The sequence below is a fragment of the Panicum hallii genome, chromosome 2 (genome assembly GCF_002211085.1).
Source record: "Panicum hallii strain FIL2 chromosome 2, PHallii_v3.1, whole genome shotgun sequence".
NCBI classification, from domain to species: Eukaryota; Viridiplantae; Streptophyta; class Magnoliopsida; order Poales; family Poaceae; genus Panicum; species Panicum hallii.
Genome location: NC_038043.1, coordinates 47,823,461 through 47,840,745, shown reverse-complemented (window position 1 = coordinate 47,840,745; position 17,285 = coordinate 47,823,461). Strand labels below are relative to the sequence as shown.

General features: G+C 55.0%; 1 protein-coding gene across 1 annotated transcript; it reads left to right on the top strand.

Annotated features, from left to right (window-relative positions):
• The first annotated feature begins 10,990 nt into the window (after positions 1 to 10,990).
• Positions 10,991 to 12,801, top strand: LOC112883169 (protein DETOXIFICATION 49-like). Its single transcript, XM_025948423.1, has one exon. The coding sequence runs from the start codon at positions 10,991 to 10,993 to the stop codon at positions 12,599 to 12,601; it is 1,611 nt and encodes a 536-aa protein (XP_025804208.1). The 3' UTR covers positions 12,602 to 12,801.
• Positions 12,802 to 17,285: the final 4,484 nt, after the last annotated feature.

The following is a 17,285-nucleotide window of genomic DNA, read 5'->3' as shown; positions in this document are numbered from 1 at the left end:
TCGTGGACTCTCTCGGTCCCCGGTTTTCCCCCTTCATCTGCGGCGCAGCCCATCGCTTCCGCGGTTCCGCCCGAAGTGTGCCGTGCACGTTAACACGACGACGGGGCGCCATTGGCAGCAATCCGACAGCGACAGGTCCATCCAGTAACCCATCCGATCCGGTGACCTGTCCGCCGTCCAGCTACACCCCAGGACCCCTGCCTCACGAGACGCGAAATGTACGTCGCGAATCAGGCGCCAGATCGATCTGGCGCGCGGCAGCAGCAGCAGGAAAGATCACCGATCCAGACACACGCGCCCGGATCGGAGCACGCAGGCGTGCAGCCTCTCTATCTCTCTCTCCTACCTGGCGGGGCCGGTACTTTTACTGTTCTCACTGTTCGCCCGGCGCCCGACATGTCTCGCCCCGGGGGCGTGATCTATAGGACGGTCCGGCGCCGCGGTGGTAGCCGTGTCCCGGCCGGCCGGGGGCGATCGGCACGGCCACGCCATGCCCTGGCCGGCCGGCCTGCCTAATATCTCTTTTCTCCTGGCTGCCGCCGGGGGACACGAGTTATTGACGCATGGGGCCGGGCCTGCTGGCCGCTGGCGGCCGGCGATCATGGCCGCGCGCGCCGATCCACCTTACTTGGAAGGTTTCCATTCAATGCCGCGCCTGCCGCCATGCTTATATTCCACTCCACATGCGCTGCGCGGCCGGCTCCATCGCCCGCCCGGCTCGTTCAGACTTCGCGTTCCCAGCCACGCCGCTCACACTGTCACACACATGTTGACATGTATTCTCTCCGATACCACACAACATTTTCCTTCTGGCCCATCCCTCTATCGGACTCTTGCGCACATTGTTCCCCGTCACTTCATTCGTATCAAGCAGACATGCTTCCGTCCAGCACAGTGCAGCGCACACCGAGTAACATGCAATACCAATATTCCCGTAGCTGTAAACGCAAAAAACTTTTTGCAAAAAAATCTTACTAATTTGAAGTACTAAATGAAGTCTATTTATAAAACTTTTTGCACAGACGGGTTGTAAATCGCGAGACGAATCTAATGATGCTAATTAATCCATGATTAAGCAATAATTAGCGGATGGTTACTGTAGCATCACTGTTGCAAAATATGGATTAAGTAGGCTCATTAGATTCGTCTCGCGATTTACAGCCCATCCATGCAAAAAGTTTTATAAATAGACTTCATTTAGTACTTCAAATTAGCAAGATTCCTTCAAAAATTTTACGTTTATGGCTTTTTTACGTTTACGGGCTGCGAACTAAACAGACCCTGCGACTACTGGCCAGACCGGGTTGCCGGCTGGCTCAGATGGACTAGTATTGTTCCAGGACTATTTCTTTTCTTCCCTTCAATCACGCGACGATCAATCGGAACAATAACGGAAGTACAGGAAAATGAAGGGCAAAAGGTTCCAGGTCGATCGTCACCTTACTTCTCCATCTTGACCAGCTAGCTCTCATCACGCCGCCCCAATCATCCACCACATGTACAGGGTACATGTGGAACAGTGCGTCCGGAAGAAATCGGAAGGGGATGGAACGGATTGGACTGTATGCGTGCAAGCACCAGCGTGCTGCTTCGCCCATGAGGGGCGCAGCACACAGTAGCCCTAGCTAGGGTTCAGTGGTTACACCAAACCACTAGCTCTACTATAGCTAGGACATGGATCTCACGATGTGGTTAGGTGCAGATTAAACATGCAGCAGAACAGCAGATCGATGTTCAGATCAAGACATGCCTCGCGCTTCCTGAAGAATCTTTGCCAGCCAGGAAACCCTTGGTGCCTTGCATGCATGGACCGAGAGACGAGAGCGATGGATGGATGGAAAATCGCCTGTCATATGCACGAAATGGATCGATCTCTTGATGCAAAGTTGCAAACCTCCTTGACACGCACGCTTCGAACAATCCAACGCCGGTACTGTTCGTCTTCGGCCCCCGCCCCCCTCATGTGTGAACAGTGCCAGTGGAGCCCTCGGGTCTGGGCCGTACGAATCGTGTCGCGACGTGTCGCCTTCGCATTGCTCGGCCTGCAAGCCGGCCCGGCCTAGTAGCCAGCACCGTCTAGTGTGTGCTGGAGAAGTTTTGTTTCTTCTTGTTCAGACTCGGAAGCGTTCTAGGCCAGCGTCAGGTCGACGTTTGTTGAGTGCAAGCCAGTGCTACTAGCTGAAGATAGATAGGCTCGTCGTGTGATGATTATGGGACATGGACAGTAAAATCGACCACTCAGTTCTTGCGTCCCGGATTGGGTTGCCATGCGATGTGCTAACCTTGACTTTCTCAATTCAGAAAGTCTACTGAGTTTAGGCCGGAAAGGCATACCTGATCTGACAGCACGGGCTAGCGCAGCACAGTGGAGTTAAAGGTTAGGGAGTAGTAGCTAGCACATTCATCGCACGAAGTGGGAGAAGTCTCTGACAAGTCCATAACAAGTGTGCAAGAGGATGCCAGATTTACCCGACTAACTGCAGAACGATAGGTGCTTATCTATATCGTTCAGAGTAGTACCTGCAGATATACAGTGTCTGGTTCAGATTTGTCCACGGTGCATGCACAGATGTGTAACATCAGATGGATCCATGGAAGGTGCAGAGCAGTAGGCAGCTAGCTAGCTAGCTACTAGCTAGGTCGTAGGCATGCACAAGTATGGCCGATCGTGCTGCTAGGTGACGTACGGAAGATCCATGGCTCCATGCTATTCCCAGCTGTGCGTGGGCGCGTTTGGATATGCGCGCGTGGTGTATCGCTCTGCTCCTCACAGATGCATGGCCAGGAAACCACAACGCCTCACCTATCCTATTCGTAGCTATCGCCGGCAAGCGAAGCATGCATGCATGCAATGCACGCGCCCCGGCCGTGCTGGATGGCACGGCGGCAAGCGTGTGGTACGACAGGCCCCGGGATCGCAGCAGCATGGCAGCATAGGGGCGGCGCCGAAATGCTGATCCGGACCGGATGTTTATCACGTTGCGGCTAGCTAAGCCTTGGCCGGCGAGACCACGCCGAAACGTGGGATTCAATTCGCGGCGGCGGCGGCATGCGCGCCGCCGCAGTTATGGCCCGGGACAAAGATCGTGTCGTGGCGCAGCGGCCTCCAAGTCTCCCGTCAGCGCAGCAACAACCAGAGCCGCCCCGGCGGCCGGCCTTCTGGCATCTGCTGTTGTGCTTGTGCCCTCGCTCGCAGCTGGCGCTCGGCGCTGCCATCCGGCCGCGCGCGGCGCGCCAGTGCGTCCAGGCACGCCCGGCCAAGATCCGAGTGGCACGGTCCATGCACGCAGAGGCCAGAGGGATCGGAATGAATGTAGGAGAGAATAGATGCGCGCGTCACATCCTATCCAATGCTTTAATTCCAAATGGTTTTTTTGTCAGCTTTGGATAATGCGCCGGCGGCGTCGCAGAAAATTCTATCCTGTTTGCAGTGCCCGCGGCGCCCCCAGCATCCAACGTGCCACTGTGGTTGGACTGTGGAGCAGAGCGCCCGAGGAAATGTTATCCCCGGGGACTAGATTTATGCGCCACTTGCCCGACGGCAGCTTCCTTCGTTCCGGCCTTCCCGGGTGCAGCGGCCGGAGGGACACGGGCACGAGCGCGACGTCAGATCAGATAGATCGGACACGCGCACGCACGCCCTCCTACGGCAGCGCGGGTGGGCGCCCCGGCCAACCCTGTGCCGGACCGACCGACCGCCCGGCGACCGGCCGGCGCGCGCGGCCGAGCCGACGGACGCCGGACGCTCGGCGGGAGGGCGACAGCGCCGTGGCGCGCGCGGTGCGCCCATGCGTGACGTTACGTGCTAGGGCGAGCAGGAAGTCTCACGCGACGACGACCGAGCGAGGCCGAGGTGACGCGCGCCCACATGCCTGCACCTGGGCTGGCCTGGCAGCGCGGCCGGGAGCCTATCTCTCCGTGCCAAATCAACACGCTGGCCGGCCGGCCGGCTGGCGTTCTGACCCGATCCGATCTGATCCCGACGTGCACCACCATATGATTGGCTCCATCGCTGCCGCGCGCTAGCTGCTGGTAGTTGCGGGAGAAGCCGGAGCCAGCGGGCGGGTGAGCTAGTTACTGCGGCGGCCGCGCGCGGCAGGCAGGCAGGCGATCGCCGGGCAGGCATGCAACGCGGTGGCCTGGCCTCAGATGTTGGCGTCACGGTGGTTGCGGGCGGTGGACCACCGCTCGCGCGCGCCCAGCGGGCTAGGCGTCGGCTACCGAGCTAGAGCTGCTAGGCTTTCGCTCTCCGCGCTGCCCTGTCCCTTTTGCTCCCCCACGGCGGCCGGGCCGGGTCGACCTCCATGCACGCTTGAGACCAGCTAGCTAGCGTGCGTGCGTGCATGCATGCATGATGGCCGCATCTTGTACTGTCTCACTTCAAGTGGGCTGCTGCGCCCGGGCACGACAGCCGGATCCCTGGTCCTTCCTTCCTGGGATGCGCGCGCACATTTGACATTTCCTCCGATTCCCCCCGGTCTATTCCTGCAGCTCGGTAGTAGCATCGTGGGGAAAGGGGTGATGGCCGGACGCGCAATAACTAGGGGAGCCGCGCCGGTGGATTATTGACGCACGGGCTGTATATCCATCGACCCACCCCACTCTAGTTCATTTGGTCTGTAATCTCTATTATTACTAAAGCAAGAATTCGTCAACCGGAGTTCTAATCGAAATCCGGGTGACCGTATATTTAGTTAAGGGTCCGAAACCGTTTAGAATCAGTGCTTAGCGAGTAAAATAGAAAAGATTGAAATTCTCGACAACATGCACTATGTTATTATAAAATACATATGGTGTATAATATGTATTTTATATACTGATTAATATATTTATATGTATTTCTGTAGCAAGGTATGGGTATATTTGCTAGTAATACATTATACGGATAAAAATATACTGCCAGAAAAAATTGAACAAGGATGCATATTCTTAGCTAAGGTTCTGTTTGGATCCACACGGATTGTGGAATTGAAATTCTACGATCTACTTTGTGGTCCAACCACCTCGAATTATGATCCAATTTCTACAATCTGCCAATCACAGATTGTATAATTTCACTAGCTTGTGAGACGATCACCACTCCTAGCTAGGTGGGTCCAAACAGACTCTTGTTTTTGCAATTCTGCTTTTAAAAGGCTATAATGTGGAAGTTAACTTTTACGGTCCGGGGTGGATCCAAACAGAGCTTAAAATCGGTACTCGCTATTTCTACAATCTACGTGGGGTCTAAATTTCGCTCGACTCAATATGCCCAGAACCCACATGCCAGCCAACTTAAACAAATACTTAGTAACTTTATAGTACAAACTGTTACTAATGCTACCATATTCCTGTTAGCGTAAACAAAAACGCTTGTGGTGCCGTCTTACACTATCACCCGAAGAGATTAGCGCTACAGTGTTGCCATGTTGCGCGGTAGGTTGTCCGGGCCGTCGGGCCAGCAGGAGGCGGTGGGGGGAGCCTACCTTTCTAGGCTAGGCTAGGCTACGCATGAATGTCCTGTACCGCGTCGCCGGTAGGCTGCACGAGCGCCATGATTGCCGGCCGGGTCATCCCCCAGCTTTGCAGAGCGGAGGCCCGAGCCGATGATCGGCGTTAGGTCCAGGTGGATGATGATCGGCCGTCAGTGTAGGGCTGTGCTGAAGTGACAAGACCAAGGAGCGGAAACGATTCCACTACTAGCAATCTCGCGGCATGTAAATCATTGGGGTTAGAGGAGGCGTCGCCGGCTAGATCGGGTCCGGCCCCTGGCTACACGGTAGCCAGGCCTCATCCTACGACGCTTCCAATCCCGGCAGGTGGACACGACCACGGCGAAATTGCGTGCGGCGGCATACAGCCACACAGGAACACGGCACGACGGGGTAGATCTGGGCGTCGCTGTTGAGAGCAACAGTACTGGCTGTGCGCTCCGTCAATGACGTGCCACCCAACCGTTGCCAGCGTTTCCTGCAGATAAGAAAGGGTCGCACGACTGGTGCCACCGTTTCAGAAAAGTTGCCGATCGTTTCGAAGTTCAGAAAACGGGGATAGATAGAGTTTACTGAATAATGCGCAGCGCTAGCTGCATACCGCAGCGTCACGCAGAGATTGCGATGGGATTGCAGGAAGGAGGAGATCGAGAAAGTAACGCGGTGCTTGACGTACACGTACTGCGTCCTGCGAAGTTTACAGGTGTGAAACGCCCGTGTTCCGGCCTTCCAAGCTCCCGGGAGGCCGAGCTGTCTCCTCATCCTGCCATCCATCCTGTGGCGCACCGCGCATGCGCACTTATCCAACTCCCCTGGTCACCAGCCTGATGGAGGCCTGTGCACACACAATCCCTATCCTCTCCGCTTGCGCCAGTAGTGCAGTGCTCGCACTTGCACCTTCCCACACGACAAGCTTCTTCATTCCCCCCCGATAGAGGCCATCCAGAAAGAATTCGGTCCGAATCTCAATCAGAAGCTGGGAAGCAATTCGACGCACGCGACAGCTTGAGACGAGAAACCTCTCTCGATCTGCAGCTATCCTCTTCCTGTACGCACCCACCCGCCCGCTGGCCACTGTAACGCAGCAGGTGCTTTGTCGCCGCGCGCATGGTCACTGGCACTGGCACTGGCACACGCGTGTACTTGGGGGCCTGTAATTCGCAAGCTAGCGGCCGGGGGGATCGGAGGAGAAAAAGGCCAGTGCGAGCGAGCGAGATGATGATGATGATTGCGAGGATCAGAAAGGATCCCCATGTGTGCGGCACGGCACTGCTCGTCTCGCCCGGCCCCCCGGCGGGGGCCTGCCTCCGCCTGGACCTGGGGGAATTCATTGGGTGCCTGCTTGGAAGCATTTGGGGCATTCAATCCGCCCCCATGTTCTGTGGGTGCCAGGCCTCCTGGCCATGACAAGCCCGCTGCTGCTCCACCACCTGCATCTGCATGGCACTGGCACGGCATATATATCCTTATCAACAGCCGCTGCGCCGCTGTCCGGTTAAAAGTGGCAGCCCCGTCCGGCCGGCCGGCCGGTGAACACGGCGGAGGCGATCGAGAGGAAGAACCACCTGCCAAATCTGCATCCGGCCGGGGGGCAGCGGCAGCCACATCTCTTTCACTCGCGATGATGAAGGCCAAGGCCATTCATGCCTCTCTCCTCCCCTTCGCTCCTGGGTGGATGGATCATCATGGCCCTGCACTTTCCGGGGCCGTCTCCGCCTGACTGGCCGCGCTTCTGCAGTTTTTTTTTTCCGACACGAGGCTCATGGAGTTGATCGGCAGATGCAGTCTCGGAACCTGCAATCGCCATGGAACATGTGATGAGCTTACTGTCGGTGGTGGTTGCATCAGGAAGCAAGGGGGGCCATCACCCATCAGCCATGGAGGACGACGCTGACGTGGCGGCCCGCGATTGGCCGCGGCGCATGTACACACAGCGGACGCGAACAGTTCTGCGAAATGTCTGTCCGATGTCAATCGGTCTGATAACCGAATGAGGTCGAACACCACTGCCCCACGCAAACAGTACGTTCGTCTCAAGTTGATCGAGTCCTAGATCGCCGCGCCCTGCATACTCTAAACTTCGCCGCGCCCGGGCGGCCTCCGCATAATTCAGCTCGCGACCTAATCAGCAGGAATAGGAAATGCCAAGGGATCGGTCTTTGCGGACGGGGATAACATATACAAACATGTCAGCTCACAAGTGATGTTCAGTCGACAAGGTGGTCCAGCCAGGTCATCTGGCATGCAGAACAAGCGCTAGTAATCAACCAAATCCTAGTTACTGCGCGGCGGCTAGCTAGCCGGATAGAAGTTGATAGGTTACATTATCAATCCAGCCAAGGTCGTACTGTAAAAAACAAGGCTAAGCTAGACGACTAGGAAGAAGAAGACAAGCATGGCCTAACACTGTCACTCGAGCTAGCCGCTTCACCCACTGAGATCGATCAGAAAACTCGCGACTTTCTCCCGGAGGCACGAGGCTATTGCAAGCAGGCTTTGACCTTCCGGCATCAGATCGCTTTCGGTATCCAAAATTGTCTGTCAACCCTTTTTTTAAGAGAAAAAACGAAATATGTCTGTCAACTGCATCTTTACTACTTGATTTTTCTAAAAAAAGGAGGAAAAAGAAAATGGCGTCGCGGAAACCAAGCAAGCATCGGTGCTAGCAGTACGAGGTCACGGCGGCGTGACTCAAGACCACCTGATCGTCGTATCGCGCTCGCAATCTTCGTTCAGGTAGCATCACATGGCGACCTGGCCACCACCTTGCCGGTTCCATTCTGTTCTTAGATAGCATCGTCGCCGGGGAAACCATTTGACCGGAGAAGTATGATCTTTCGGTGATCCGGGTCGGCGTTGACCCCCGCCGCTGCGTCTAAAACGTGCGCAGAAATGTGGGCGAAGTCAACCGCCCAAACAAAAGAGACGGTGATGTGAAGCTGTACAGGCATGCGGGTTGACTAGGACACTGCTGCCAACGGCCGGTAGGTGCGTACTTGGCACCTCGGAATCACAGCTCGCCGAAGCTCAATGGAGATCCCGTGCGATCTTGCCAGTGTAACAGATCTTCAGATCATCTAGACTAAGAAACGAGGCATAAACAATGGAGGTCAACAACAACCTTAACATGCTATAACGAGTAAACACCTGGAGGTGCACGCTCTTGCATCGAGTGAGCTAGTCCTCGCTGGAGGCCAGTCGATGCCCGCAGGAGGGCACTGGAAGCTGCTGCAGCAGCAGGCAGCCCTTCGCCCGGACGAAAAGATTTCAGAGTTCTGACGCAATCTTGAGGTCCAGAAAGGAGCATTCAGGCGACGATCCTATCTGAATATTCTACCAAGTCTGACTTTCGAGGCTGACTGGTAACAGAATTCCTTGGCAGAATCTCGAGCTATACCATGCTTTCAGGGCATTTTTTTATCGCATTACACCTTGTATTAAATTCGGCGACCTCTCTGTCTCGCGGAAGGCCAAGATGCACCGCGAATTTCATATTCTTCGTTTTTTTACAATAAAAGGGGACACATGGGTTTAATTATTGGCGGGGGAAAAAGATCTGGAATATCTGGCCGTCCAAAAACGCAGCCAGCTTAGCTTCTCCTTCCACTGGGATGGCAGGCAGCAGAGGAGGTTGGGGCAGGCACCCGGGGGAAATTCGCATGTGCGGAAACCGCCCGAGCCGAGAGGCAGCAGGCCACGCAGCGCGGGAAAGCTGTCCGAGGAGCGGCCTCTTCGCGGGGGGGGGGGGGGGGGGGGGGGGGGGTTGAGAAGAAAGCTGTTCGGCATCGGTCCATCGCAATGCCGCGGATGAAGGGGGCTCGTCGGCCGGCCGATCGCCGTCAGTCAGTCACGGCCGCACCCCGGTGACGAGATCGCTCGCGTCGTCACCGTGCTTTCGCTTCCCTTTCGCGCGCTGTCGCCGCGCCATCGATCGCGTCTCTCCGGCCGGCCTCAGCAGCGCGCTCGAAAGAGTTCCCGCCGAACTGCCAATTATACGTGTGTCCGGCAAAAGTTGGAGCCGGATCGCCGTCTTTGGGCTACCCCCGTAGCCACTGGACTCGAGAGGCTATCGACGTCGCTGTGCTTTTTCGCTAGGATCTCGTACGAGGGCGGAGACGGAGATGTGTCGCGCACGCCGCGGGCTAGGCTAGAGGCTACCTAGATTGTCCTGCCGTCCTGGGGTGATGGGCACTCCACCTGTTCGATGTTTTGCACGTGAATTGAATTCAAATGTTACCCGAGCAACGCTAGATCATACTCCTGGAGTGGATGTTTAACCATTTGTACACAACTCGAGTACGACGTAGGATCAGAGGTTCAAACCAGTTGAATGGAAGGAAAGGAACCCATGCGCCATGTACACAACTCTCTTTTAATTTTCCGCTTCCTCTCTGACTCCGGCAACATTTCCCGCAAACGTTAGCCTCCTAGGTTGGGGGCTCAAACACAATGTGACTGGACGGAAGACCACAACGGTGTAGGCTAGCTTAGCAGGGATGTCAGGACGTGGGACTACACCCATTCCTAGAGGACTCATATGAGAAGGAAGCTTCGGTATTGGGATCATTGTAAATCGAATTGGGATGCCAAGAGGCGTGGCGATCGTTGCATCATGGCAATGGTGAGGTATGACCAGGATGAGATCGATGATGGCTATAGCGACGATGGGAAGGATACCAAGAAGGATGCCATCAAGACCTACCGTGCTCATGGTAGGCCTGTGGGGCGGCGGCGCCTACCATGGAGCGGAGAAGGAGAAGACGCAATCAGCTAGAGGAAGGAGAGAGAGGTGACTAAATGTTCAGATGTGGAGAGAAGAAGAAAAATACCTAGGGGTGCCTTAGCCGGATCATAATCCAAGATCAGAAACAGAGAAGTTAAATATGCTTATGGTTGCCACATTAAAAGCTTCAGTATGTACAGGAGAATACTCGGTGCTACTTGAGCGCGTGGCTGCGAGGGTGGGAGCGTGGAGCTTCCCCTTCGCTCGGCTAACTAGTTCACGGGAGCTAAATGTACCAAAATTCTTGAGTTGCGGCTCGTCCCAATGGGCTCAAGGGACTTCGAGAAGTAGGCGCACTGTCAACGAATTTTGTTGCTACCGTCGTCACAAGCCTCTGATTTCCACGTGGTGCATCAAGTCAGCCTGAATCAGTTGAGACTGCGCTTTGGTCGTATTGGAACGCTACGAATAAACCGCTCATTTTCACACGTTACTAGTGGCTACTGGTTTCGGGGTTTGTCGTGCCCTTTGTGCATCCTAGCTGGATCTCTCTGCCTTGTGGGCCAAGTGAGCAATTCCCTTCGTTTTACAATGGAACCATTTTTCCGTTGGGCCCATGGAAAATCCAAAAGATAGAATGTCAGGCCGGCCAAGCATCTATATATACACTGCCAGTGCCAGCTCCCTTCCCTGCCACCACAACAGCACACAGAGCTGGCCCCTCCGCAGCAAACAAACCAGAGGCCGCCGCGGCAGCCACAGGCACTTCACGCAGGCCGCGCACCGCTTCCATTCCATGGCGACGTGCCACTGCCCGGAGCCGGCGCAATGCCACCACAGGCCGCTGCTCCTCCCGACGGCCGCCGGCTACCCTAAGCTGCACGACCGCCCGAGGCCGGCGCCCGGCAGCGTCCTCGCCGAGGTGGCCGCCATCCTCTGCCTCACGGGGCCAATGGTCGGCGCGGGGATCCTGTTCTACATGCGCTCCCTCGTGTCCATGGTGTTCCTCGGCCGCCTCGGCCAGCTGCCCCTCGCCGGCGGCTCCCTCGCGCTCGGCTTCGCCAACATCACCGGGTACTCCGTCCTCTCCGGCCTCGCCGGCGGGATGGACCCCGTCTGCGGCCAGGCCTTCGGGGCCGGGCGCACGGACCTCCTCCGCGCCGCGCTCCGCCGCACCGTCCTGCTGCTCCTCGCCGCGTCCGTGCCCATCGGCATGCTCTGGGTGGCCATGCACCGGGTCCTCGTCTCCACGGGGCAGGACCCCGACATCGCCGCCACGGCGTACGCCTACATCCTCTGCTGCCTCCCGGACCTCGCGGTGCAGTGCTTCCTCCACCCGATCCGCATCTACCTGCGCGCGCAGTCCGTCACGCTGCCGCTCACCTACGGCGCCGCCGCCGCGCTGCTCCTCCACGTGCCCATCAACTTCCTCCTCGTCAACGTCCTCGGCCTCGGCATCCGCGGCGTCGCGCTCGGCGGGGTCTGGACCAACCTCAACTTCCTGCTGTTCCTCGTGGCGTACGTCTACTTCCGCGGAATGTACGGCGCCCATGACGACGGCGGCGGCGGCGCCAAGAAGGGCGCGCCCGAGGCGCCGCCAGCAGAGGAGGAGGGCGCCAAGGAGTGGTGGAGCCTGGTCAGGCTGTGCGTGCACAGCTGCATGTCCGTCTGCTTGGAGTGGTGGTGGTACGAGATCATGGTGCTCCTTTGCGGCGTGCTCATCGACCCCAAGGCGGCGGTGGCGGCAATGGGCGTGCTCATCCAGACCACGTCGCTGATATACATCTTCCCGCATTCGCTCGGCTGCGCCGTGTCCACGCGCGTCGGGCACGAACTGGGCGCCGGGAGGCCGGAGCGCGCGCGCCTCGTCGCGCGCGTCGGGCTCGGCCTGGGCGCCGCGCTCGGCCTCGTCGCCTGCGCATTCGCGGTGTCCGTGCGCGGCGTCTGGGCGCGGATGTTCACGACGGACGAGGCCATCCTCAGGCTGGCGGCCGCGGCGCTGCCACTTCTCGGCTTGGCCGAGCTGGGCAACTGCCCGCAGACCGCCGGGTGCGGCGTGCTGCGCGGCAGCGCGCGGCCCGAGAAGGCGGCGCGGATCAACGTCTCGGCGTTCTACGGCGTGGGAATGCCCGTGGCGCTGGCGCTGGCGTTCTGGCCGGTTGGGCTGGACTTCCGCGGGATGTGGGGCGGCATGCTGGCCGCGCAGCTCGTCTGCGCCGCGCTGATGCTGCGCGCCGTGGTCGGCACCGACTGGACGGAGCAAACGGAGCGCGCCCGCCAGCTCACCGGCGGGCGCGGCGACGGCTTTGACGTCGTCGGCATTGTCGACGAGGACAAAAGAAGCCATGCAAAAGCGGCCAAAGCAGAGGTCGGGAACACATTGTTCATGGTGGCGGATTGCGTCTAGCGAACGACGGAAGCAGGACCCGATTCATGGATGATTGCATCCTCGATTCATTAGCTATAGGTTTTCTCTTTCTTTAGCTTCTTCTTTTTTGGTATTTTTACCCGACCTTTTTTTGGGGGATTTGTAGCAATCCAAAGCTTCAAACTCCCTCCATTGTTAGCTTCTCTTTTCCTCTTTGAAACGAGGGAGTGAAGACTGAAGAGAGATTTTACAGCGATGAAGAGGGAGTGCCCCGCTGTACAAATTAAAGCTAGCCAGCATTTCCCATGAGATTCCAGAACAATGCCAAACGAAATTTTACTGTATTTCCTTGGCTTCAAAGTGATCAATGGGCCTGAATGTTCTAATAATCCCTAATAGTGGAAATCGCGTTTCTTTAATCCTAGGATTTCATTATTAATGCTGCATGATTTAACTGTCATTATCCCTGCCATGTGCAAACAAGAATCTTTTGGCCGTAAGTGGGTGCCCTGCCTTGTCTCAGCTTATTTGTTTCCCTGACGCTCAATGTGTCCCAAACAGATGAAACAAAGCTACGTTACTTCTTTATTAGCACTCTCTTTTCTAAGAACTTCTCTGTTTGTTTTTGGACGATGCCTATTCCTTTTATTTGTTTTTGGGAAAGGTCCCTTTTACGCACACTCTGCTCACAGTGCTCCCTTCTGGAAAACAAAATTCGAGATGTGAATTCTGTCCACGCGCCCACGGATTACAATGAGGGATACAGTAACAGGCAGTGCTTGTTTTCAGTGTGTGGTTTTCAGGAATTCTGGGAATCAGTAGCAGGAATTAATATAATATAATATAATATAATAGTACAGCCAATGGCCCTGCACTGATCTGTAGTGCACTAGCAGGATCCTTGGAACTCAAATGAATCGTTAGATCCCAGGTAATTTCCAGCCGTGCTTAAATTTATATCAAAATCGATTCTAGTTGTGTTTAAAATTTTGACATGTTTCTAAGAATTGTTTAAATTTCGGTTGGAATTTATTATATCTTCAGCCAGCTGGTGGTCAAAATTCTCGAGAATATATAGACTCGTTGGTTACTTAAGATGGCATACCCTTAGGGACCTTTTACTAATGAACATGATTCCTGTTGGCTTTTGCCTATCTCTGTATTACTTAGTCCTCGCTTTCATATATGCTCCTAAAGTATCAGATCCATGCCGTCATTGTTTTTTCTTCATTCTTTAAAAATAACTTAGTATAATGTTGAGCAACTGTGCAACCGCAGGACTAGCTTTACGAAATGAAAACAATAGTTGCATCGGCCTTTAATTATAGATGACAATTATTACAACATCTAAACAAAGAGCACGTATACGAGTAGCTATTTACAAGAAATGACATGCATTCTACTAGTTGAGTTTAACTGTAGTACTAGTAACGGACGTTGTACGTCTTAAAACATAGTGCTAGTAACGGACTTTGTATAATCAGTATACTCATCTCATTAAATACATGAAAGCGGGGATACTAGTAACGGATGATGGTGCTCCTAAGAATCTTAGATCCCCTTTTGGCATAGCTTCTTGAATGGCTTCACAAGGAGGTTCACTCAAAGCTATATCAACTGGTATTTTTGGACCGGCCTCGGGCGTGAAGCCGTCCATGAAACTCATTTCAGCTTCCACTGGCGGGGTAGAGCCATAAAATGTGGCTTTGACCGAGTTTTCATAGGAAGAAGCTATTTCACCGAATACTTTTTAAGATAGTTTCAGCTTCATCAGAGAAGCTGCTTCACCAGACAAACTGTTTCAGGAGCTGTTTTAGAAGAAGGTGAAGCTATGCTAAACGGGGCTGCACCGGCAAAATTGCCCTGAGTTTGTAGGTGCAGATTCTTACTTTAATGTTGCAATATATCATTTTCATAATATTTGGATAAGGTCAATACAATTCACTTGGACTAAGAATAAGGGCCAATATCAACTATAGAAACGATATTTCTATTTTTTGTAAAGGATTTTAGGCTAGTTTTATTTTCAAGCAGGCCATCAGTTCAGTTTTCTCTTGAGCCACATCTTTCCCTTTTAACACATAACAAGATTGGAAGTTTGATAATTTGCACGAATTTACCAAATGAGTTTGGAAGCTATCTAAAATTTCCATTTCTCCAAAATAATTTAAAAATCGCAACATATTGCAGAGGTTAATAGCATTTCAGTTCTGAAAGTTTGTGTCATTAGTTGTTGGTTCTTAATACTATCGACAATTCACAGAGTTAGTGGGATCCCTCCTTATCAATGACATGACACGAGTAAGCATGTACACCCTTCCGATTGCAAAATGCAAAGCTTTGCACGTTCAGCGCTCCGTTGTTCATCCACCTATGGTTTCTCGCTCCACCTTCTGTCCTCCTGGACGAGTCAAAAAGTCAGTGCTTGAAATGGGAAGGTATTTAACCTCTTTTCAATGAGAAATCGAACTGTTTTGTATTGAGTTTCTCGCTGGAACCACACTCCTACAGAAAATTCACCGCTGGGAATTAAATGCCATAAAAAAACGTTTGTCACAAGATGTCTCCAAATTTTCGAACTCTTTCGTTTTTGAGAAAACGACGCGGGTTTACATGGGCGGTGCAGCAGCAGCAGGCGAGTTTACACGAGGCCGGCGGCATCGTACGTTCAAGTGATTTCGTACTGGCTCGGCATCTGCTTCGGCCATGGCCAGCCAGGAGTACTCTGTTTCCATGTACGAGACTGCCGCGTGGGCCAGGCGGCTGACACCGCAGCTCGGCACTCATTGTACCCGTCCGTCTCCTAGCTTTGTCGGTGTCGAGCTCGATCGGTCGATCTCTTCCCTCGCCGAGCCGACGGGCGCCGGCCCACATGCCCCGCACCCGCCGCTGGCCCTGGCCGCTCCGGTGGTGCCGTGGTGGTGGCCTCGCGCGCGCGCGTGTGTCAGCGTCAGCTCAGCCCCGCCCCGCTGCATCGTCATCGCCCGCGCCGGCAAGTACAGACGTGCGGGCAGCGCTGGGGGTGCGCCATTCTCGAGGTGAAAAGTGACATGTCCCCGTGCCGTGCGCGCACTGAAAAGAATTGCCGCGTCGACCAGGGCAGGGCAGGGCAGCACCAGCACGGTGCACGGCTGCATGCTGTACTAGCTCGGTAGCTGGAGTAGTGCAGTGTGTGTGGCTGCCATGCCACTGCCAGGCTTGGCCCAGGATCCACGTGCGCTCCCCTCCCCATCATTGCCGATCCCGCACGTGTTGCCCCCACGTGCGCGCCAGGTCAGCCACCGCGCCGCGCCGCGCTTTCCCCCCGCTCCGGCGACAGCTCGATCGGCGGGGCGCCAGTGCCAGCCACCGCGTCGTGACGCCGTTCTCCCCTCGTCCCCTACGCCGCCTGCCGCCTCCCGCTCGCCGAGAGCGAGCGAGCGTGACGTGATGCGCCAACCGAGCTGTTCCCGGCCCGTTGTTTTCGTGGAACCCCCTTTGGAGCTGGCGGCCGAGAGGTGAGGCATCCTATTCCGTGCCCCGGAGGCATGTCACGTTTCGGCGAGGCACCGAAAGGAACGCGACCCGGCGCCGCAGCTGCCCATGTGGCCTGACGCACGGTACGCCGCGCATGCGACAAGTACAGGTCGCAGCGGCCGGCCAGCAGGTGCCGCGGCGCACGTACTTGGTTTGGTTGGGGGCGCAACGGCTCGGCCCGGGCGGGCGGGCGGGCGAGCGAGCGAATCATCATGCGTGCGTTGAGGGGTTTTCGGAAGGCAATGCGAAGTTGGTTATCGTCAACAGTAGTACGTGCCCCCTGTCAAGTCGGTCATGGGATCGACTGATGGAAGGGCACTACTCACTCCTGTTTCTGAATCACGAAGCAACCGTGAACCCCAAAGATGCTAGTCGATGGCTGACTTGCCACCAAAGATCAAGCATAGGCTGATGAAGCAGCAGCACACTTACTAGATGTTTAAGTTTGAGGACAGCCATCCTAAATATGATAAGATATGATGATGGCCAATCAGGTGTTCTCCAATCAATTTTGGTGGGAGAACACGATTTCTCGTACTCATATATATTGCGCATATGAGTAATAAGACAGTGGCACTTCTTTCATTTCATTCCAAATTATAGGTAATTTTGGTATTTCTAGATGCATAATTTTTGCTATGTATCTGAACAGTCTATAGTTTGGAACGGTGGAGTAGAAAATACTGGACTGGAGCGGATCATCGCTACGAATCAAGTAGAATCCTTTTACGGCTGATCCCAAGAGTGCAATGGCTACAGTGGTGTTTCGATCTGAACAGCTTCACCTTCACTACTGGCCAATGCAAAAGGTCGGTTGTTTGCAACATGAGGCATCTGAGGTCTGAGCACGTAGTACGTCCTAATCAGGTTTTTCTACTGTTAACTACTCCCCACTTGCGTGTACTCCATTCGTGAGGCAACAGTTTTTAAACCCTGGAGCACGTACGGTCCGGTATCTATCTGATGAAGCAGCAGCCTTCCCAGTCCGCGATTAAAGAAAAAACATAGGAGCATCTGATTAACCAGCCGGCGTCCCTAGCTAAGTAGCTAGCCTTTGCAGCAAGCACCACATGAGGCTAGCAGTTGCCATGGACTGCCTGGCCTGGCCTGGCCTTTCGAGTTTTTGACGATCCCAAGGGCCGTTCCACGCAGAAATTCCCTTAGCACTTGTAAAAAAAACCCTGGATTGTACGACGATCCTTGGTCG